At 62.0% G+C, this 22,720-nt stretch overlaps 1 protein-coding gene across 2 annotated transcripts; it reads left to right on the top strand.

The window, feature by feature from the left end:
- Positions 1 to 4,427: 4,427 nt before the first annotated feature.
- On the top strand, positions 4,428 to 19,013 carry LOC104631855 (uncharacterized). Of its 2 annotated transcripts, XM_075746976.1 has the most exons (7): positions 4,538 to 4,659; positions 5,316 to 5,426; positions 5,860 to 5,979; positions 6,495 to 6,599; positions 7,101 to 7,223; positions 8,140 to 9,422; positions 16,737 to 19,013. In XM_075746976.1, the coding sequence occupies exons 2-7, from the start codon at positions 5,348 to 5,350 to the stop codon at positions 18,516 to 18,518; spliced, it is 3,492 nt and encodes a 1,163-aa protein (XP_075603091.1). In that variant the 5' UTR covers positions 4,538 to 4,659; positions 5,316 to 5,347; the 3' UTR covers positions 18,519 to 19,013. The 2 variants fall into 2 exon arrangements, with proteins under 2 accessions (XP_075603090.1, XP_075603091.1); XM_075746975.1 differs by lacking the exon at positions 16,737 to 19,013 and having other exon boundaries at positions 4,428 to 4,659; positions 7,101 to 7,211; positions 8,140 to 9,875.
- The last annotated feature ends 3,707 nt before the right edge of the window (positions 19,014 to 22,720 follow it).

Raw genomic sequence — 22,720 nt, 5'->3', positions numbered from 1 at the left:
GGGAGATGCAGCCCCTCGCCTGGAGGTGCTCAGGGCCCCGCTCGGTGGGTGCTGCTCCCCTCCTCCGCTTGAAGAGCCTTCGGGGGACACCAAAGCCAGAGCTGCAGCTGCACATCGAGGGGCTGTGGGCACCCATGGCCGAGCCATCTGCTTCCCTGCACGGGGCTTTGCCACTCTCACAGTCTGCTGAGAGGTTCTGAGTCATGTCAAATCTCAGACGAAGGATTTATAAATCACCCCACTAATCGAATGGCTGAGCAGAGCCTCAGGAGCGGCAGTGCTCCCGGCGGCACCGGGCGGGTGGGTGCCTGCTCCCTGCAATGCTGCCCTGCGCGGCGTCCATCTCCGAGGAGGACTCTCGCTCCCTCTCTGCCAGCCACTGCCGGCTCACATTGCCTGCCCGTTCATGCCCAACCTCACCAGATGACACCAGAACTTTCTTTTTTGCTGGCGGTGGAATCACTATCACAGAATCTATCACAGAAACAGCAAACCCAGCGGTAAGCTCTCCCGGGGGCTGTGGAGGCTGTGAGCACCCTTCTCCACGGCGCTGCCGGGAGAGGAGCACCCTGCCTGTCGGTGCTGCTCCCAGCCACGCGCCCCGGCCCCAACACAGGGCGCGGTGGCAGGACCAGCACTCGCTGCCCAGCTCCCACCAGGAGCAGACGGGATCTCGACCTGCCCCCCAGCACCGCTGGGGGCTGCCGGGCCCTGGCTGGGGACACGCACGAGCCTGTAGCTGCCGCCAGCATGGGCTGCTCACCCGGGTGATCCCCTCGATGTACCGGCTGGTTGATCCCCCTTGGCCATCCCATTTCCAGCCCCGCTGCCCCGAAGCCGCTCGCCCTCGGCACTCAGTTCCAGGTTCCGACACCTCTCTGCAGCGCAGGTCCCAGGTCCCTCTCGCCGCCCCCTTGGCGCTGGGTTCCCCGCGCTGAGCTGCGCTGGGAAGGGTGGCCCCGTCCCTACAGCCCGTGTCTGAACTGGAGGAGCAGAGAAGCCAAGAAGAGCGGCAGGAGCCGTTGTTTACCGGGAGCAAGCAGGGAGAGAGGAGGAGGAGGAGGATGCTGGGCTGCGCCCTGGAGAGCCGGACTGTGGGGCTGGTGCCGGTGGGAGCAGAAGGGATGGTGTGCCGGCGCTGCCCTGGGCGGCAGTCGTGGTGCAGCGCGGTGATGCGTGGCAGCATGGAGCTGCGCCAGAGCTGGCAAGGAGCCGGCACACCCCGTGCTGTGCCAGGTGTGGCCCCAGCCCTGCTTTTATGAGAGCCGGAGCTCACGAAACCTGGCTCGCTGGCATGGCGACTTGTTAAGTGTGTGCTTTTAGATGCGCAGACCTCGTGGGAGATGAAGGTTCTGCCACGTTCGGCGTTGCAGCGTCGACAGGGTGGGCATTCTCTGCCTCAGGTCCTGCTCCTCTCTCTGCAGCGGCGGGGGCCATTCCCCCTCTGCGATCCCATCCCATCTTCCCTCCCCTGGCTGCTCCCTGTCCCCTCCTCGGTCTCTGCGGTGCCGCAGATGGAGTCACGCACTTCACTCGTAAGAGAGAAGCAACAATACACTCTATTCTTATAGAAGAGTGAATTAGCAAAGTTCAACGGTAAATGCGACAGTGGTTTAAGGAGATTCGATGGCAAGGGACACTGGATTATTCACTGCACAGAGGACAGGGTCAGACAAAGCTGTCAGGAGACCCTCCCGTGCAGTCAGGAGCTCACAAGGACCCTCTCGCTTTCTGAACTCTGTCTCAGAGAGGAGCCTGAGTGTGGCTGGATCCAGTCCTAGTCCCAGACTTGGTCAATGGTTTATGTCTAAAGCATTATGTACGTGTGATCAGTCCTCTATATCACTTAGCTAAGTTTTCAAAGTTCAGCATGCTATTAGTCACTCGCTGAGGATCTGTTGGGGCCAGGAATCTCTCAGCCTCAAGGACTAACCCGAGGTGTCCCTGCCCAAGGGGCGATCCCGGCGTGCAGCCCGCTGCCGGGCAGGAGAGTTCAACGGGCCCTGGGCTGGCCACCAGCTCTGGTGACGCCATTGACTGACAGCCCTGTTTGTGTACCAGCAAGGCGTCTGGGTCACTGTTCCCGACAGCCCTTGGGTGCTGCGTTGCCATCCGTCCCCAAAGCCCACCCTAGGCTGGATGCAGCCATCACGACCCCACTGGTGGTCATGGCTGAAGGTGGGGGGGGGGCACGTGGCCACACGCTGCTCTCGGCTGGCAGCGTGCCACCTCCCCGCTGCTGATCCTGGCATTGTCCTCCGCTTGCGCCAGACCCCCCAGCTGCTCCGGGGGCCACCCTGGCTCCAGTGCCAAGCCGAGGGGTGCAGCGGGTGATGGGGCAGTGGGAGGGGATTGAGGGGCTCGGGGTGTCAGGTGCAGGGCCCTTTGCCTGCTCCGGGCCGGCCCCCACTTCTCCAAGTGCCGCATCCCGCACTCCTGCCTGCCCGCCCACCCACCCCGGTCGAAGCCCCCTGCCCTCCAGCCCCCTGCCCCTGTTGAGGCTGTGCCAAGCCCTGCTCTTGGGTGGGTGACAAGCAGGCGGCACATCCCCCTTGTCCCATTGCGCTGTGGATCTCTCTGTCGTCGCTGGCACCCAGACCCGGCACCCTGGGACTCAACACCCTGCATCCCTTCCCAGCAGCTCTGACACTGAACGATGTGGCTTCCCTGCTGACCTCCCCCATTTACTCCATCACACCCACGTCCCCATGTCCCTGCATCCCCATGTCCCCACATCCCCACGTCCCCTCGTCCTGCTGCAATTCATCACCCGCTGGCTCCCCTGTGAGCTGACGTGCGTTATCGTTACAATGACTTACTGCACACAACTGTATCATGGTCCTGGTATCACACCCTGCTCCCAGCGGGACTGCCTGCTCCGGGGTGTACCGGGCTGCATGTTCTCCTGCCGATGGCTGCCTCAACCCAGGCCAGCACCGTCCTCGGGGTGGGGAGGTGGGGGCACCTCGGGCTGTGGCTGGTGCCCTGGGCTGGGCTGGGCTGACTGCCTGCATCCACTCTGGCCTGGGGGACATGGGGGCATCCTGGCCTGGGGGAGGCCAGAGCATCCCGTCCCAGGGACACTGGAGCACCCCGGGGGACACTGGATCATCCTGCCCTGGAGACACTGGATCATCCTGTCCCAGAGACACTGGATCATCCTGTCCCAGGGACACTGGAGTATCCTGGTCCGAGGGACACCGGAGCATCCCAGTCCAGAGGTGACCAGAGCATCCTGGCCTGGGGGACGCTGGAGCATCCTGGCCCTGGTGACACTGGATCATCCCAGTCCTGGGGACCCCGAGCACCCCAGCCCCAGTGACACTGGAGCACCCCGGTCCCAGGGACAATGGAGCACCCTGACCCTGTGACACCAGATCATCCCATCCCAGGGACACTGGATCATCCTGTCCCGGGGGACACCAGAGCACCCTGTCCCAGGGACACCAGAGCATCCCAGTCCCAGGAACACCAGAGCACCCTGGCCCTGGTGACACCAGAGCACCCTGGGGGACACCGAATCATCCCATCCTGGTGACACCAGAGCATCCTGTCCCAGGGACACCAGAGCACACCAGCCCTGGTGACACTGGAGCACCCCGTCCCAGGGACACCGGATCATCCTGGCCCTGGTGACACCGGAGCAGCCCATCCCGGGGACACCAGAGCACCCTGGAGGACACTGGATCATCCTGTCTCGGGGACACTGGAGCATCCCATCCCCGGTGACACTGGAGCATCCTGTCCCCGGTGACACCAGAGCATCCTGTCCCAGGGACACCAGAGCATCCTGGCCCTGGTGACACCAGAGCACCCCGGGGGACACTGGATCATCCTGTCTTGGGGACACTGGAGCATCCCATCCCAGGGACACCAGAGCATCCTGTCCTGGTGACACTGGAGCATCCTGTCCCCAGTGACATTGGAGCATCCCGTCCCAGGGACACCGGAGCATCCTGGTCCAGAGGTGAGCAGAGCATCCCGTCCCGGTGACACTGGAGCACCCTGTACCCGGTGACACCAGAGCACCCTGTCCCGTGTACACCAGATCATCCCGTCCCGGTGACATTGGAGCACCCTGGCCCCGGTGACATTGGAGCATCCTGTCCCCGGTGACACCAGAGCATCCCGTCCCAGGGACACCGGAGCATCCCGTCCCAGGGACACCGGAGCACCCTGTCCCGGTGACACCGGATCATCCCGTCCCAGGGACACCGGAGCATCCTGGCCGGGTGACATTGGAGCATCCCATCCCAGGGACACCGGAGCATCCTGTCCCGTGTACACCAGATCATCCTGTCCCAGGGACGCTGGAGCATCCCAGCCCGGTGACACTGGAGCATCCCATCCCCAGTGACATCAGAGCATCCTGTCCCCGGTGACATTGGAGCATCCTGTCCCGGTGACACCGGATCATCCCGTCCCAGGGACACCGGAGCACCCTGTCCCGGTGACACCGGAGCATCCCGTCCCGGGGACCCCGAGCAGCCCGGGGGCAGCGGCGGCAGGGCCGGGGGCGGGGGCCGGACTACAGCTCCCGGCAGGCAGCGGGGGGAGCCCTTTGTCTGCCTCGCCCCGTGCGCCGCCCGCCCCGGTGCGCTCCTGCGGTCGGCGGCCATCGGCGGCGGTCCGCGCGTGCCGCCCCTCCGAGCGCCGCCGGTGAGAGCGGGGACAGCGGGACGGGGGGGGGGGACACGGGAGGGGGCAGCGGGACGGGCGGGGGGGACACGGGAGGGGGCAGCGGGACGGGGGGGGGGGACACGGGAGGGGGCAGCGGGACGGGCGGGGGGGGACACGGGAGGGGACAGCGGGACGGGCGGGACGGACACGGGAGGGGGCACCGGAACGGGCGGGGGGGACACGGGAGGGGGCAGCGGGACGGGCGGGGGGGGACACGGGAGGGGGCAGCGGGACGGGGGGGGGGGGACACGGGAGGGGGCAGCGGGACGGGCGGGGGGGGACAGCCCGAGGGGGACACCGGGAGCGGGGAGGGGGGGGACACCGGGGGGGGAAGCTTCGTCTTTCCTGCCGCGATCCCTGCCCGCCCTGGCACCCATCCTGTGCCGCCCTGGCACCCATCCTGTGCCGCCCTGGCACCCATCCTGTGCCGCCCTGCACCGTGCAGCCGCCGTGACGTCCTCAGCCCTGCTGCCCGCAGCCGCTTCCCGGGGCAGCTGTGGGGTGAAGGGGGTCTGGGGAAGGGACGGGGGGGATCGGCACAGCCCGGCGTGCCGGAGCGGGGAGCCCGGCCGGAGGTCGGCATCCTCCGGAGCAGCCGGGCCCGGCTGAAGGAGACTTTTCCGTCCCTCGGGCAGGTTCTTCTGGAGGGACCCCGGGACCCCCGACGATGGAGCGAGAGGAGGAGCCGTTTGGGGGGGACCCGCGGGACACGAGGCTGCGGGGGATGCCCGACGCCTGCGGCGCAGGTGAGGCTGCCGAAAGCTGCCGTGGATCCCGCGGGGACCCGGCTGCCCCGGCACCGCAGGGATGTCGCAGCCCCCCCAGCCGGGGCCTGTGACCCCCCAACCGGGGCTGAGCTGCCGCATCCGGCGGAGCCAGGCAGGGTGCTGGCGTGGGGGATGCTGTGCGCGGTGCCGGACGCCGGGATGGTTTTGGTTGGGTGAGGGTCCTCGTTGGGCTGCAGGGAGGGACGGGCAGTCGCTGCCCACGGCTGGGGGGGCCCGTGGCTTGATCCCCTGGTTTCCCCTCTAGTACCCACGGGGGATGTTTGGTGCCCCCGTGCCCGGTGCAGGGCTGCGGAGGGAGCGCGGAGCCCACGGCCGCACCGTTCACAGCCGCGGTGCGATGCCGGGCTGCCCACGCTGCCCAGGAACCCGAGAGCAGCTTTGTCTTCCCCAGGAAAGGGCTGGGCTGGCGTGAAGCGTGAGATCGTGGTGAAGACGGAGCCGGAGGATGAGTCCTACATCGGGTGTCCCCAGGGCCTGGGTGTCCCCGGCATCCCCGGCCACCCCAGCGCCGGTGAGCCAGCGCGGAGCGGGCGGCTGGGGGAGGGCTGGGAGCTGGGCGAGACCCGCAGCCCCCCGGGATCGAGTCCCCTGTCCCGTGCAGGCTGCTGCGGGTGACGTTCCCTACCGAATGCTGTGGGTGCCGTCCGCGTGGGGACGTGGGAAGGGCCGTTGCCCCCTGGGGAGCTTTGCCGGGGCAGTGCAGGCCCGGTGGTGTTTGGTACCTGGGAATTCCGTTCCGGAGGGAACCGGGATACGTGTGTTGTATTTTCTGGCAAACCTGACCATTTGCCGACTCTGGGCGTTTCGGATCCCCGGGGTCCCGTGGCTGGGGCACCCCCACGTGTCCCTGGGGACAGGGTGTCCCAGCACTGGCAGATGCCCGGCGGCTGGAGGGAGCTCCCGGGAACCCGGGATTAAGGAGCAGCGAGCCGGAGCCGGCGCCGACACGGGCAGAGCGTGGGGACGTCCCCGAGCGCTCGGTCAGCGCCCAAGCCGGACGCGCGGGCTGTGCCTTTCCTCCCGCAGGCGTCAAACTGGAGGCGGTCGTCAAAAGCGAGCTCGAGGACGAGGCGTCCGGCAGTTACCGCCCCGGTTCCCAGGAGGGGGACGCGCCCCCCCGGCCCGCTGCCTGTGAGTGGGGCTGGGGGCCCCGGGAGGGCCGGGAGGGGAGGGGGGGGCAGCCGGGGCGTGCGGGCGCTCTGCAGGCCGCCGGCGGTGTGCGGGCCCCGTGCAGGATGGGGGGTGCGGGGGGCCGGGCGGGAGACGAGCTGGGCAGAGGGCACCCGGCCGGGCACGGGGTGGGGAGGAGCTGCCCCTCGGGATCTGGTGCTGCCGGCTCTGCCTGCTGCCGGTGCTGCCTGCCGGGGCGGCCGGAGGCGGCTGTGCCGTGTCGCCCGGGGATGGTGACATTCTGTCCTGTGCCACCCGGGGGTGGTGACACCATGCTGTGCCACCCGGGGGTGGTGACATTCTGTCCTGTGCCACCCGGGGGTGGTGACACTCCACGGGAGTCCCACGAGAGCCCAGCCCTGCCCTCCCTGCCGGCGGTGCTGCCAGCCGGGGCCCAAAGCCCATCCGCGGCTCCTCTGGCCCTGCCTGCGCCCGCCGTAGCACCGCGCTCTCCGCGTGCAGGCGATGCCAAGCCTGAGATCATCGTGAAGGTGGAGCCGGAGGAGGAGTCGTACATCGGGTGCCCCCCGGGTCGGGATGACCCCGGAGCTCCCGGCCATCGCGGCGGTGCAGGTGAGCACCCAGGTGAGCACCGGGACGGCTCCGGGGGGTCCGGTGGGATGGGGGAGACGTGGGGGCGAGTGCCCTGGCTCGCTGGGTGCGGAGCAAGGGAAGGCTCCTTGCTGGACATGCGGCGTGTCGGAGCAGGTCAGCCTGCCGAGAGCCCGGGGATCTGGCCCCGTGTACCCGCGACGGGCTGGGTCCTGCAGAAGTCGATCTGACAGCGCCGTCCGGGTGGTGGGCTTGGCTGAAACGTCCTTACGGCTCCCGAGGGAGCACTGGAGGGGGCGGTCAGGGGGGCGGTGGCTGCTGGTGGGCTTGGGGGAGGTTTTTGTCAGCCAAGGGAAGCCAAAAGCTTCAACCAGAGCCGGTACACGAGGCAGGTGCCGCCGGGCTTGGCTGGCAACGGCTCTGGTCCCATTCCAGACCCCGGCTCGGGGGCTCCGGAGGTGCCCCCTGTCCCAGGACAGGGACGCTCAGGCTCAAGCTGCGGGGGGATGTCTGCAGTTTGGGCGTGGGAGGAGAGATTTCATGTGGCACCTTTGGGTGCGCTGGGACCCGGCAGTGGGTCTGAGGGTGGTGCGGGACCTGGCTGGGTGCCGAGGACAGGGCGGCTTCGTCCAGCTCCTCCATCACCCAGACGCGCTCGGACACATGAACCCAGCGCCGGAGCCGGGACCCCACAGCTCCCAGCCCACCTCACCCCAGTGCCAGGGTGGGGGTGAGGTGCTGGTGCCCTGGTGCCGGGGAAGCGGGTTAGAGGTCTGCAGCACCATGCCCGTGTTGATGGGCGCAGCTCCGCGCGAGCCCAGCACGTGTGAACGTGTGTTGGAGACGTCCCGAGAGGGGAGTGGGGCTGCGGGGGGCTGACTGCGGCTGCGGGGGTCTCCTGGGTGGGCTCTGGAGCTGCGGCAGGTAACTGCGGGGCTCCCCTTGGCAGATGGTGACGGTGAGTGGCATCCCAAGGAGGAGCTGGAGGAGGTGAAACCAGAGGTGGCTGAGCTGGAGAAGAGCCTGGGGGCTGCCTTGGGGGGCTCCCTCGGGCCTCAGCCCCGCGTCAGCCAGTGGACGGTGCAGCAGGCACAGGGCACTGTCACCGAGCTACGGCGCAGCCCAGTGGTGCCCCGGGGGCCGCGGGCCCCCCCCGAGCCCCGGGGTCTCTGTCTGGAGAAGGGACCAGCTCCGGTGGTGCCGGTGAACGGTGTTGGGCAGACGCCCCCCTCTGCCTGCGAGGCGGGCAGTGCCATGGCCTCCGGTGCTGAGCTGGCACCGCGTCCCCGCAGCCATGCCGCCGAGCGTCCCTTCGCCTGCAGCGAGTGTGGGAAGAGCTTCCAGCACCGAGGGAACCTGATCACCCACCTGCGGGTGCACACGGGGGAAAAGCCCTTCGCCTGCACCGTCTGCAGCAAGAGCTTCAGCCAGAAGGGCGACCTGATGCGGCACCAGCGCATCCACACGGGCGAGAAGCCGTTTGAGTGCACCGTCTGCGGCAAGAGCTTCTGCTCCAAGCAGACCTTCATCCTGCACCAGCGCATCCACACTGGCGAGAAGCCCTTCTCCTGCACCGAGTGCGGCAAGAGCTTCAACCGCAAGGCCAACTTCATCACCCACCAGAAGATCCACCGCGGCGAGCGCCCCTTCATCTGTGCCGAGTGCGGCAAGGGCTTTTGCGCCAAGAAGACCTTCATCCTCCACCAGAAGATCCACATCGGCGACCGGCCCTTCGGCTGCTCCGAGTGCGGCAAGAGCTTCAGCCGCAATGGTGACCTGACGCGGCACCAGCGCATCCACACCGGTGAGCGCCCCTTCGCCTGCACCGACTGTGGCAAGTGCTTCAGCCACAATGGTGAGCTGATCAAGCACCAGCGCATCCACACTGGCGAGAAGCCCTTCACCTGCACTGAGTGTGGCAAGAGCTTCAACCGCAAGGGCACCCTCATCACCCACCAGCGCATCCACACTGGCGAGCGCCCCTTCATCTGCCCCGAGTGCGGCAAGACCTTCAACCTGAAGACCACGCTGATGAAGCACAAGCGCATCCACACGGGCGAGCGTCCCTTCACCTGCCTGGAGTGCGGGAAGAGCTTCAAGTACAAGGGCAACCTGCGGACCCACCACCTCACCCACACGGTGGAGCGGGTTTACCCCTGCACCGAGTGCGGCAAGATCTTCAGCCACAAGAAGGAGCTGACGGTGCACCAGGGCGTGCACACGGAGGAGAGGATTCTCTCCTGCTACCGGGAGGGAGAGTCCTTCAACCCCTTCCTCCCCGTGCACCCGCTCCTCATGTCCTGCACCCAGCTCCCGGTGCCACTGGAAGCCTTGGCCAAGTACAAGTAGGAGAGCTGGTGGGAGCAGGGAGAGCCCGGTGCCCTGCCTGTGGCACGTCCTTGCAGCTGGAGCGGCGAGAGGAACGAGACCATCCCTACAATCTTAGACCTGCTGCGAGGCCGGTGGCAGATCGGGGCCAGTGGTTGTTGGGCACCACGGTGGAGCCCTGGGACCCTGGGGAGGAGGTGGCAGCTGGGGTGGGAGCAGGGATGCTGCCAGATTGCGGCAGTGCTGGAGAATCCGCCCTGCTCTGGCTGGGGCCAGTGGCACCTCGCGAGGACACACGGTTGGGCTGGGACCCAGAAAAAAAGTAACAGAGAGGAAAATAAAACCCAAGAAAGACAAGTGATGCAAATGAGAATAATTGCTCACCAGCAACCAACAGATGCCCAGCCAGTCCTGAGCAGTTGCCCCCCCACCCTCCCCAGCAGTTTTATTGCTAAGCATGACGTCATATGGTCTGGAATATCCCTGTGGTCAGTTGGGGTCAGCTGTCCCCACTGTGGTCGCCCCCAGCTCCTCGTGCCCCCCCGGCCTGCTCGGTGGTGGGGCTGTGAGGAGCGGAACAGCCCTTGGTGCCGTGCGAGCGCTGCTCAGTCATAATTAAGGCAGCCTGGGGTGATTGAAGCTGTTTTCAGCACAAATCCAAACCGCAGCCCCATCCCAGCTGCGATGGAGAAACTGAACTCTACCCCAGCCAAACCCAGGACGTTATCTCACACGGCACTCGTCAGCCTAATGAGTGAAGGGAGCCCACCAGCCCCGGGGAGCAAAGCGAAGCCCCCCAGCACCACGTTTGCGTGGCTGACACCAAGGACCTTGTCTGCAATCTTCCGGAGATGCCACTCAGCCGGCAAGGAGGGGGGGGAGCGGGGGCAGACACGGGGTGATCCTGGCGCTGGCAGTCCCCGCCACAGGCTGTGCCCCCCACTCCTGCGCACAGCCCCCCCCCCGCCCCTGCAGAGGAGGTGACCCCCGTACTGCGGAGCAAACCACAACAGGGGACCCGCATCTCTGTGGGTGGGGGCGTGAAGGGCACCCACATCTCTGCGGATGGGGGGACACATCCCGCAGTTGGCATGGGAGTGGGACACACACACCCCCGCGGGGGGGCAGGGGAGGGAACCGGGTGCGTGTGTGTGTGGCACCCACATCCCCGCTGTGTCGGGGGCACCCGCATCCCTGCAGCAGGGTCGGGGGGGGACGTGGGGAGCACCCACCCGCCCCCCGAGCCCAGCCCAGCCCAGCCGAGCCGGGCGGAGCGGAGCGGAGCGGCAGGACTACAGCTCCCGTGCTGCACCGGCGGCGGGCGGCCCTCCCTGGCTGACGCGGCCGGCGGCTCCCGGGGCCGCCTTTGTCCCTGCCTGCGGCCCGGCCGGTCTGTCGGAGAGGCCCCGGCGCAGGTAGGGGCGTGGGGCGGCGGGCCCGCGGCACGGGGATGGGCGCTGACCCCCGCCCCGAGAGGGCACCCCGGCCCCGACGGCCTCTCCCCTGCGCTCCCCTCCGCCGGCCGGCCGCCCCCGGCCCTGCCGGCCCCCCCCGGTGCCCGGCGCCCCCCCGGTGCTCGCCCCTGCCCGGCCTTTCCCTGTCTCGCCACGGGGCCCCCGTGCCCAGGCGGACACGCTGCTCCGCGTCCCACCCGCCCGGACCCCCTGGCTCCGGCCCTGCCGACACGGGCGCCGGGCAGGGCTCGGCTCGGCCCGGGACGGGATGGGACGGGTGGTCAGACCCCCCGGGACAGCCCGGCACATCTTGCTCCTGCTCTCCTTGGGCACCGCAGGCCCGTTTGGGGAGTCGCGAGCTTCCCCAGGGCCCCTTTTCCTGGCGAGTTCTCGCCTTTTGCCGGCCGGCGGCGTGGGCCACGCTCTTGGGGTCGGTGCTTTTAGCAGGAGTTTTGAAGGCTCTGGCTGGAAGGGAAGGCGGCTGTTGGCAGGTAAGTGCGCTTCTGCCCGCGATTTCTTCTGAATCCAGGTGTTGTGCTTGGCAGGGCCCCTCTGTCCTTGCTGCGCCGGCCGGCGCGGCTGCTCACGGGACAGGCCTCTCCTGCGGACCCCGGCGCATCCCACCGCCGTCTTCCCACACAAGTAGCTGTACCTGCCTCCGTCTGCGCGCCGAGGGCCAGCGGCACGCCGGACTCCAGGCCGCTGCGGCAAGGTGGGGGTCTGAGCTGTCCCGGCGCTGTCCGGCACTGGCAGGATTTCAGCGGAGGGGCTCGGCAAACGCATGGCAGGGCGTACTGAGCCGAGCGTGCTTCTTGCTGCAGATGTCGGTGACCTTTGAGGACGTGGCCATCTACTTCTCCCGTGAGGAGTGGGCAGAGCTGGCGGACTGGCAGCGGCGGCTCTACCGGGAGGTGATGCTGGAGAACTACCAGGCGGTCGCCTCGCTGGGTGAGGACTCTCTCCGGTGCCGCCGGGCTGGGGTCGAGCTGCAGTTCACCTCTGTAACGGAGCTGGAGCCTGGAAAGGGAAAATCCAGCTGTCGCCGTTGGTGCCCGAGCGCTGACGTAGGGGTTGTGATCGCAGGTTTTACCCTGCCAGGCAGCCTCCTGCGGAGAGCGGTCCTGGTAGAGAGACTAGGAGAGTGGAACGGGATAGGATAGGATAGGATAGGATAGGATAGGATAGGATGGAACGCAATGGAATAGAACACGTGAGATGATGAGATGAGACGAGGTGAGATCTCATGGTTCACCCCAGCTGGCACCTGAGCACCGTGGTGGGATGGGGAGCAGAACTGAGGAAAAAGGTAAACTGGTGTGTTGGGGTAAGGACAGTTTACTGGGACAGCAAAGGGAGAGGGGAAGGACCGCAACAGGACTGAGAACAGAACAGACAAAGCGGGTGATGCACAATGCAGTTTGCTCACCGCCCAGAACCTGATGTCCACCCAGCCCGTGCTGGAGCAGGGACTCCTCCTCCCAGCCAGCTCCCTTTATATGTTGAACATGATGTCATATGGGATGGAATATCCCTTTGGCCAGTTTGGGTTGCCTGTCCTGGCTGTGTCCCCTCCCAGCTCCTGGGGACAATTAACTCTATCACAGCTGAACACCAGGACATTATCCACCCCTTACTCTGTGCCATCTACGTCATGCCCAGACCCTGCACTGTCCAACTAATCACCACCACTTTCCCTGTCTTTGAGATAGAGAGATATACACAGATATCACTGCCTTAGTGCATGGGCCATCTCTCTAAAATGCCCGTTGAGTTCATTTAGTCCGTGACTTCGGGCTCCGTCTCTCAGAACCGTCTCTCAGGGCAGGAGGGATGGTGGGTGCTGTTGGGATGTTGCGGCTGCATCCAGAGCGCGCGGCTGGTGGATCTGGCGCGGCCTGTGCCCACGGTCTGAAGGTGTCGACTTCGGGGAAGTTGCTGGGCGCCGGTTGCTGAGGCCAGTTCTGGTTCCCTCATTGCTGCTCTTTGTTTGATTGCATCACAGTTCATCCTTCATTAATTGGGTGATTCTTACTGCAATGCCGCTGTTGTGGCATATAGCGATTGTAGTAGTGACGACATACAATGGCAGGGTATTTAGCAATTAACGTCACACAATTTAATTCATTGGCTCTTCTCACCCAAAATCAGATCCCCTTGAGGCACACATCGGACTTCCCCATCCTTCCGCATCACCCACCAAGCGTACCCGGGTCCTTGAGCCAAAGCAATCCCGCCAGATGGCTTTCACTTCCGTGAACTGGCTCGATTCCCCTTCTCCTTCAGCAGTTCCGCGACTCGTCGTGTAGGACTCCGCACAGCAGCCTTCCACCTCCGATGCTTTCCCACAATGCGACAGGACCCATCAGTGAACAGGGCGTATTGCTTCTCGTTTTCTGCAGTTTATTATACGGTGGGGCTTCTTCAGCGCGTGTCACCTCCTCTTCTGGTGACATCCCGAAATCTTTGCCTTCTGGCCAGTCCGTGATCACTTCCAGAATTCCTGGGTGGCTGGGGTTTCCTATTCGAGCCCGCTGTGGGATCAGTGCCACCCACTTACTCCATGTGGCATCAGCTGCACGATGTGTAGAGGGGACCCTCCCTTTGACCATCCAGCCCAGCACTGGCAGTCGGGGTGCCAGGAGGAGCTGTGCTTCAGGACCAACCACCTACGAAGCAGCTCACACCCCTTCAGATGCTGCCAAATCCCTTTTTCAGTTGGAGTGTAGCGGGCCTCGGATCCTCTGTATCCCCGACTCCAGAACCCCAGGGGTCGACCTCGAGTCTCCCCTGGTGCTTTCTGCCAGAGACTCCAGGTCAGGCCGTTCTCCCCAGCTGTGGTGTAGAGCACATTTTTAACATCTGGTCCTGCCCGGACTGGCCCAAGGGCCACCGCATGGACTATCTCCTGGTTAATTTGTTCAAAGGCTTGTCGTTGCTCAGGGCCTTGTTTGAAATCGTTCTTCTTCTGGGTCCTGGTGCTTTTCCCAGTCATTCCCAGTTAGACTCACGTTGTCCTCCTGTACAGTCGGCTGTTGGGATGCCCCTGTCACTCCAGAAATACAGATGGGTTCTGCCCCTTCACGGCTCGATGGCATTCGGGGACACTGTGCACCGGTGTCCACTAGAGCCTTGTCCTCCTGGGGGTCTGACGTGCCAGGCCATCGGATCCACACGGTCCAGGAAACCCGGTTGTGCCTCTCCTCCACCTGGCTGGAGGCAGGGCCCCTCTAGTCCTGCTCATCGTATTTGCTACTCACTTCTTGTAAAAATGACTTAGAGGTGCCTTCATGAGGATCATAAGTATGATCAGACCTTCCACTTGGTCTGGGGAACTGCCCGCTGGGAAGTGGAACAGCAATTTTCCTGGAAGGATCCCTTTTTGTGATTGTGGTGCATTGCAATTCACATCCTCATGCCTCTAGGGTCGAGGGAGCTTTTCCATTCCACCTCCTCATGTCCTCTCTGTCATCACACAGGTAAAACCACAAGGTTCCTTGTGGTGTGCACCCTCTATATCCTCTCTCCTGGGCAGAGGAATCCTTACTCCGAATAGCTGAGATACTGGTCCGTACAGGTGGACAGTAGGACAGATTCTCTTTGAGTTGTTGGACCTTCTGGGACAGTTTCTCCACAGCCGAGATGAGGGAGGAGGAGAGACTTTCTTCATGTTGCTGGAGTCGGCCAGCCACTTCATCCACCGTTGGTGCCTCTTTGCCTTCCCAGTCCATCACTGCCAATGAGTTGGTGTACGACGATGGTGCGCTCCGTACAAACGTCCGCCACATGGGTCGGGTACATTGGACTTCATCAAGATCTGTGGGTAACTGTGCGTTGTCCAGGTCATCATTAACCATCTCCCGCACGGCTAATTCCCTCAGGGACTGGATACCTCTCTCCATGGTGGTCCACTTGCCTGGGTGACGTACAACATCTTCACTGAAGGGACACCTTTCCCTCACGCCTTGTCCATGCCCCCTTCCCTGGACAGGAATCCCAGCTGCTTGGCTTCCCCTCCCTCCAGTTCCAGGCTACTGGCCCCGTTATCCCAGCACCAGAGCAGCCAGGTCCTTGCCTGGACGATGGATGAAATCCTTTCACATATCTCGCAGCTCGCTCAGGGACAGGGATTGTGTGATTACTTCTGGTTCTGCCTCTTGCTCCTGTTCTCCTGATGGTCCAGGTTCATTGTCATGCCTTAGTAAGCGAGCTGGGTTTTTTTGTGTATTTCTTATTCTGTATAGGGGCGACTGATTCCGGCACGGGTTGATTTTTTGGTTAAGTCGCAATTCCTGTAATGGGGGTCGGGGTAGCCACAGTGCTTGTCACTGTTGTCCCTCTCTTCCCCCTGATGGCACTGCCTAGTACCGAGCAGTGTTTGGTAGATCCTGGCTAGGGCCCAGCACAGGATGGTGAGTTGTGCCTCTTTGGAATAGCCACAGCATTTTCCTTTCAAATATTCTGTCACTTCATCAGTGTAGTTCGGGAGTGAAGGTCCAAACCACTGGAGGTGAGAAGGTCTCTAGATACCTGCCCATGTTTTCCCACATGCCATGGTGGGGCTGTGTTTCCACCCCAGGGCCATCGGGGCAGATCTCTGGGGGGTATTCTTACAACAACTTTTTGTAACCCTGAACAAGACCTGGAACACATTCAGGAGACATAGCACTAGGAACATGCTGGCCTGAACATCCCAAGGGTGTTCAAAATTCTTAAGAGCTGCTGTAACCAGTCTGAAGGGAGAAGGGGAAGTGAAAAAGCAGGAGGAATAGAATAGAATAGAATAGAATAGAATAGAATAGAATAGAATAGAATAGAACTGGACTATGTGAGTTGGAAGGGAGCTACAACGACCATCTAGTCCCACTGCCTGACCCCTTCAGGGCTGACCAAAGGTTCAAGCCTGTTATTATGGGCATTGTCCAAACGCCTCTTAAATCCTGACAGGCCTGGCGCATCAACCACCTCTCCAGGAAGCCTGTTCCAGGGTTTGACCACCCTCTCGGTAAAGAAATGCTTGTCATGGCCACTCCAAACCTCCCTGGTGCAGCGATGAACCATTCCCAGGTGCTGTGAGCAGGCGAGTGGACAAGGTGATGAGGACAAGGCGAGAGGAGGCTGTAGGTGCAGGGACGAGGGGGCCGAAGCCGTAGGTGGGCAGGGACAGGAGAGAGGAGCAGAGCTGGGGTGAGATGCTGGTGCTGCGGGTGGGGGGGGCCGGCGATGCTGTCCTGGCAGTGCGGGAGAGGGTGCCTCTCTCTCTGCCCCGGACAGGCTGGTCCACTGTCAAGCCAGAGATCATCTGCCAGATGGAGCGAGCAGAGCTGCCGTGTGTGCCAGACCCCCCCAGGACACCGCGGAGCCACCGGACCCCTGTCTCAGGTTGGTACCCGGGGGCTGTGGGGGTTGTGGGGGGTTCCAGCAGCAGCGTCCCCTGGGCCCCAGATGCTCTGTGCAGCAGGAAGGATGGGGGCTGGCGGGGTGCCTGTGCCGCTGGCCATGGGGAGGGGTCCCACGTGCCCATCCAGTCCCCGGCAGTGACCCCAGCCTCTTCTCCCCAGCAGCCGGTGACCCTGGGACGCAGAGGGAGGCCGGGGGGGTCCCCGAGGGGCTGCCCGCACCCACCACCCTGCTCCCAGGGATGCCCAAGCGGGGCAGGAGGCGTCGGGGGCGCTCGACCCACAGCCGGCCAAGCAGGAGCCGGGGGGGTTCCTCAGGGCGCCCTCGCCTCCACCCCTTGCCGACCCCCCGGCCGCTGGAGAAGACCCCCCCTACGTGTCCTGAGTGTGACAAGAGCTTCAAGCGCCAGACAGCATTGGAAGTCCATGTGCGGAGTCACACGGGTGAGCGGCCCTTCGTCTGCACTGACTGCGGGAAGCGCTTTGGCCACAAGCATCACCTGCTGAGACACCGGCACGTGCACACTGGTGAGAAGCCCTTCACCTGCAGCCACTGCGGCCACCGTTTCAGTGAGAAGCGCTATCTGGTCATCCACCAGCGCATCCACACTGGGGAGCGACCCTTCGCCTGCAGCCACTGCCCCAAGGCCTTCAGGGACAACAGTACCCTCACTGCCCACCAGCACGTCCACACTGGGGAGCGACCCTTTGCCTGCCAGCAGTGCCCCAAGGCCTTCAGGGACAAGAGGACCCTCACAGCTCACCAGCGAGTCCACACCAGTGAGCGCCCCTTCGCCTGCACCCACTGCCCCAAGACCTTCAGGGACAGCAGTAGCCTCAGTGCCCACCAGCGCATCCACACCGGGGAGCGACCCTTCACCTGTGCGCAGTGTCCCAAGACCTTCAGGGACAAGAAGACCCTCACCATCCACCAGCGTGTCCACATCAGTGAGCGCCCGTTTGCCTGCGCCCACTGCCCCAAGGCCTTCAGGGATGAGAAGACCCTCACTGCCCACCAGCTTATGCACACCGAGGAGCGACCCTTCATGTGCACCCACTGCCCCAAGGCCTTCAGGGATGAGAAGACCCTCACCATCCACCAGCAGGTCCACACCAGTGAGCACCCTTTCACCTGCACCCAGTGCCCCAAGGCCTTCGGGGAAAGCAGTACCCTCGCTATTAACCATGGCATGCACACTGAGGAGCTCCGCTTTGCCTGTGCCTACTGCCCTAAGACCTTCAGGGACAGCAGTAGCCTCACTGCCCACCAGGACATCCACACCAGGGAGCGCCCCTTTGCCTGCCAGCAGTGCCCCAAGGCCTTCAGGGACAAGAAGAACCTCACTGCCCACCTGCGCATCCATACTGGGGAGCGCCCCTTTGCCTGCCAGCAGTGCCCCAAAGCTTTCAGGGACAAGAAGACCCTCATAGCCCACCAGCGAATCCACACCGGGGAGCGACCCTTTGCTTGCGTCCACTGCCCCAAGGCCTTCATGTACAAGAAGACCCTTATAGCCCACCAGCGCATCCACACCGGGGAGCGCCCCTTCGCCTGTGCCCACTGTCCCAAGGCCTTCAGGGACAGCAGTACCCTCACCATCCACCAGCGCATCCATACCGGGGAGCGCCCCTTTGCCTGCTCCCAGTGTCCCAAGGCCTTCAGGGACAAGAAGACCCTCATGGCCCACCAGCGCATCCACACCGGGGAGCGACCCTTCTCCTGCCCACAGTGCCCCAAGGCCTTCATGTACAAAAAGACCTTCGCTGCCCACCAGCACATCCACACTGGGGAGCGCCCCTTTGCCTGCCCACAGTGCCCCAAGGCCTTCAGGGACAGCAGTACCCTCACTGTCCACCAGCGCATCCACACTGGTGAGAAGCCCTTCAAGTGTGGTGAGTGCGGCAAGACCTGCAGCCAGAAACAGAACTTGATGAGCCACCAGCGGTTGCACCAGAGCTCATCAGCAGTGCCAGAGAGCAGCCAGTGCGAGACAGGGGGTCCATCCCTGGTTGAGAACCGGGCAGAGGACAAACCCTTCCAGTGCGGCTACTGTGAGAAGCGGTTTCGGGATGAGGGGATCATGCTGGCTCACCAGCGCACCCACAGCACCCCCAGCCTGTGGCCACCTCTGCAGCCTGGCACCACCTGAAACTGCTGTTGAGGGGCTGCGGGGTGCTGGGGCCTGTGGGGAGATGTCCTGGTTTCAGCTGGGATAGAGTTAATTTTCCTCGTGGTAGCGGGTAGAGTGCTGTGGTTTGGATTTGGGATGATAACAGACTGCTGTTTTGGTTGTTGCTCAGCAGTGTTTACCAGGTCAAGGACTTTTCAGCTTCTCCCACTGCCCCGCCAGTGAGGAGGCTGAGGGTGCACCAGAGGATGGGAGGGGACACGGCCAGGACAGCTGACCCAGACTAGCTCTATACCATATGATGTCATGCTCAGTATATAAACTGGGGGGGAGCTGGCTGGGGGCGTGATTTCTGCTCAAGGATGTGCTGGGCATTGGACAACAGGTGGTGAGGAATTGCATTATGCATCGTGCTTTGTGTATTCTTTTATCATTATTATTATTATTATTGTTGTTGTTATTAATATTATTATTATTATCTTCCTTTGTTGTCCTATTAAACTCTCTTTATCCCAGCCCATGAGTTTTACTTTTTATCTTAGAGTCATAGAGTGGTTTGGGTTGGAAGGGACCTCACAGCCCATCCACCTCCAACCTCTTGGCCCATCCCACTCAGTGGGTTAGGGTGAGGTTAACTTTTTAATTCTCTGCATGGTAATCAGGAGGCATCTCCCCACTGTTGGGAGGTCCACCAGGACAGGTTGTCCTGGATAGTGTAAGGGTTTTATGGGGTCTTTTTCCACCCTCTTTCGAGGGAGCAAGGAGGGGGGGGTGTTTTCCCAGCCAGCCTTTATCTATCAGTTCCCACATTTTTACCAGCAGCTGTAAATTGGGGAGGGGTAGGCCATGCATTAATTCTTGGGGAATACCCTTATCTAGACGTCCCTTCCACAACCGATTTCTTGATGCCCCCGCCCCCCCAAGCTTCTGTCTCGGGGGCAGTGTATTTTCTCCCGTCTTAGCCCTACAGACCACTGCTTGTGCCTTCCCCTCCTTCCCAAGGTACCCCACACACTGGCCATAACTGATCAATTCCCGTGCAATTCCCCCGGGTAAGACCCGGTCTGCCCTGAGGTCCCGTGGCTACAGTGGCTCTTAGTTGGTCTTGGATTTGCACAGAATAAATTATCAGTGAATTGGGTAACCCTTTAATCAAGGGGGTCATCCTATCCGGATTGGCAAACAACATTGGGGAAGGTTGGCAGGGAACTAGGCGCCTGTCACGCATCAGCTGGAGGCAAGCCGCCTTCTGTGCACTCTCTGTAAGCTGGCTTACCCCAGGGGAGGGGATGGCAATGGGATCTCCTCTCTCCAAGGGGTCTAACCCTCTGGCCCAATACGTCATCCTTTGGGTCAGGGACCAAGGTTCCCGCTCATCATCTACGGTCAAAAATACACCAGGACCCCAGTATCCCTGAGCCTCTTCCTCCGAAAGCCTTATTCTGTCTCCGCCTGTCGGGGATACCCTCCACACATATTCGGTCTCAGTTTCCTTAGCCTGCCTACTCTATTTTTCCTGCAGTTTTGCCAATTCAGTAACGGTATAAGGTATCTCTTTAGTGGTAATGGTGGGTTCTGCATCCTCGCCATCATACATGACTTCAGTGGGAGTAGGGTCAGGTTCTGTCACCACCCTCAGCTCCTCCCATGGATAGTGAGGGGCAACCTTCCTCACAATGAGGTCGGCTTCTTTTGATAAGCTAGAAAATCCCAGTTGGCTCTCAAGGTCCCCAGGGAGCTGCAACTTCAGCTCTTCCTCACAAAAGCATCTCACAGGCTACCCTTCAAGTTTTCCATGATTCTTTTCTCATCCGCTAATGCTTTTCAGCTAGTTGCTGCTTCACCCATTCTGTTTCCAATTCTGCCTGTAGTTTTTTAACAAATTCCTGGAAGGATTCCTTTGCCTCCTGCTCAGCTTGTTTAACAACACATTTGTCCTTCTGGGCAGCTATCAATGCAGCTCACAAGATACCGCAAACCACAGCCTTTCCCTTTACAGGCTTAAACTTGTTTTCTTTTGCCAAGTCTCTTATCCGTTCTGCTACAGTTGTCGGGGACTGCCAACGTCCCTCAGCCCAGCTCTGCCCCTTCGGTGTCGTGCAAGCCTTATAGCTCTTCAACACATCCAACAGCGGGGAGCAGTCAAGATCAGGCTTATCCCGGGTTGCTGTGACCTACTGCCAGAGATTTCGGCTTCAACCAAAAATCAGCTCTCCTTTCTTCAGCACTCTGGCTGATATCCCCTTTACGGAACCTCTCACCGCTTCTCACAGAGAATCCTGTCTGTGACACCAATTTAATGTCCTGTCCCACTCAGTGGGTTAGGGTGAGGTTAACTTTTTAATTCTCTGCATGGTAATCAGGAGTAATGACAATTACTCTAGAGGTTCAAACAAATCACAAATTTACTTAAAACTCAGCAGAACTACAAATTATATTGGCTTGGCAAAAGTTATAACAATACTAAAACTTAGTAGAACTACAAAAGGTAATGGCTTGGCCAAACTTGTGACGATATTAATGTGCCAAAAATGAAGTTAGAGACAAAAAGAGTGATAGAGAGGAAAAGAAAGAGAGAGAGAAAGAAAGAGAGAGAGAGAAAAGATATCACCACCCTTGGATCCAGCAATGTTCTCTGCTTGTAGTGGTAGTCCTCAGGTGGTGGGTGCACACCGAAAACTTGTGTTTCCCCTTTTTATAACCCAAAATGCTCCCCTGTTATCACTGAGCAGGGGGTCTGTTATCACTGAGCAGGCACAGTATGTGCTCAGGAATTGTCCAGAAATGAGTTGGTAGGTTGTGGGGGTCCTGGGGATCGCTGTCCCCCCCCCTTCGGGGTTGACTGAGTGATGGCCTTTCACAGGCACGCACGCACAGGACACAGATGGTCTTTTTTCTACATGTCTCAGGAATAGGGGAAGGGGCTCACAAGATGGTATCCTGCCTCTGCAGGTTCTGTCCTTGGTCGAGACGGATGTCTGTCACATTCCCTTGTTATCGGTTTATCCCTGCTTGAGTCAAAATGGATGTTTGTGACATTCACTTGTTATCAGAGCCTTACACCCCCTGCCATGGGCAGGGACACCCTCCACTAGCCCAGGTTGCCCAAAGCCCCATCCAGCCTGGCCTTGACCACTGCCAGGGAGCCAGGGGCAGCCCCAGCTTCTCGGGGCAACCTCTGCCAGGGCCTCAGCACCCTCCCAGGGAAGGATTGCTGCCTCCCATCCCATCTCCATCTCCCCTCCTGCAGCTTCAGGCCATTCCCCTTGGCCTGTCACTCCCTGCCCTTGGCACCAGCCCCTCTCCAGCTTTCCTGGAGCCCCTGCAGGGACTGGAAGGGGCTCCAAGGTCTCCCCGCAGCCTTCTCTTCTCCAGGCTGAACCAGCCCAACTCTCTCAGCCTGAGGTCTCCAGAGCAGAGGTGCTCCAGCCCTCGCAGCATCTCCGTGGCCTCCTCTGGACTCGCCCCAACAGCTCTGTGTCCTGCTTGTCCTGGGCCCCCCCCGAGCTGGACGCAGCACTGCAGGGGGGTCTCCCCAGAGCGGAGCAGAGGGGCAGAATCCCCTCCCTCGACCTGCTGCTCACGCTGCTGGACACGCAGCCCAGGACACGGCTGGCTTTCTCGGCTGCCAGCGCACGTTGCCGGCTCATGTGGAGCTTCTCGTCCCCCCAACACCCCCAAGTCCTTCTCCTCAGGGCTGCTCTCCATCCATTCTCCACCCAGCCTGGAGTTGTGCTTGGGATTGTCCTGACCCACGTGCAGGACCTTGCCCTTGGCCTTGTTGAACTCCATGCGGTTCACACGGTCCCACCTCTCCAGCCTTTCCAGGTCCCTCTGGACGGCATCCCTTCCCTCCAGCGTGTCAACACACCACACAGCTTGGTGTCGGTGCTGAGGGTGCACTTGATCCTGCTGTCCATGTCACTGGCAAAGATGTTAAACAGTGCTGGTCCCAATACCAACCCCTGAGGAACGCCACTCCTCACTGGTCTCCACTTGGACATCAAGCCCTTGACCACAACTCTCTGAGTGTGACTGTCCAGCCGATTCCTTATCCACCAAGTCCTCCATCCATCGAATCCATGTCTCTCCAATTTCAAGACAAGGGTGTCATGTGGGACAGTGTCTGTCCAATGCTTTGCACAAGTCCAGGTAGATGACGTCTGTCACTCTTCCCTTATCCACCAACACTGTAACCCCATCATAGAAGACCACCAAAATTT

The sequence above is a fragment of the Balearica regulorum genome, chromosome 2 (assembly GCF_011004875.1).
Source record: "Balearica regulorum gibbericeps isolate bBalReg1 chromosome 2, bBalReg1.pri, whole genome shotgun sequence".
NCBI classification, from domain to species: domain Eukaryota; kingdom Metazoa; phylum Chordata; class Aves; order Gruiformes; family Gruidae; genus Balearica; species Balearica regulorum.
This window is presented reverse-complemented; position numbering and strand designations above follow the sequence as displayed.

What these genes read in the sequence shown, in the direction of transcription:
- LOC104631855 (XM_075746976.1), top strand. Translation starts at nt 5,348, where the DNA reads ATGGAGCGAGAGGAGGAGCCGTTTGGGGGGGACCCGCGGGACACGAGG. An exon ending in CGGTGCAGGTGAGCACCCAG is followed by an intron (nt 7,224 to 8,139) that starts GTGAGCACCGGG and finishes TCCCCTTGGCAG; the next exon opens with ATGGTGACGGTGAGTGGCAT. An exon ending in GCGTGCACACGGAGGAGAGG is followed by an intron (nt 9,423 to 16,736) that starts ATTCTCTCCTGC and finishes CTGGAGAAGACC; the next exon opens with CCCCCTACGTGTCCTGAGTG.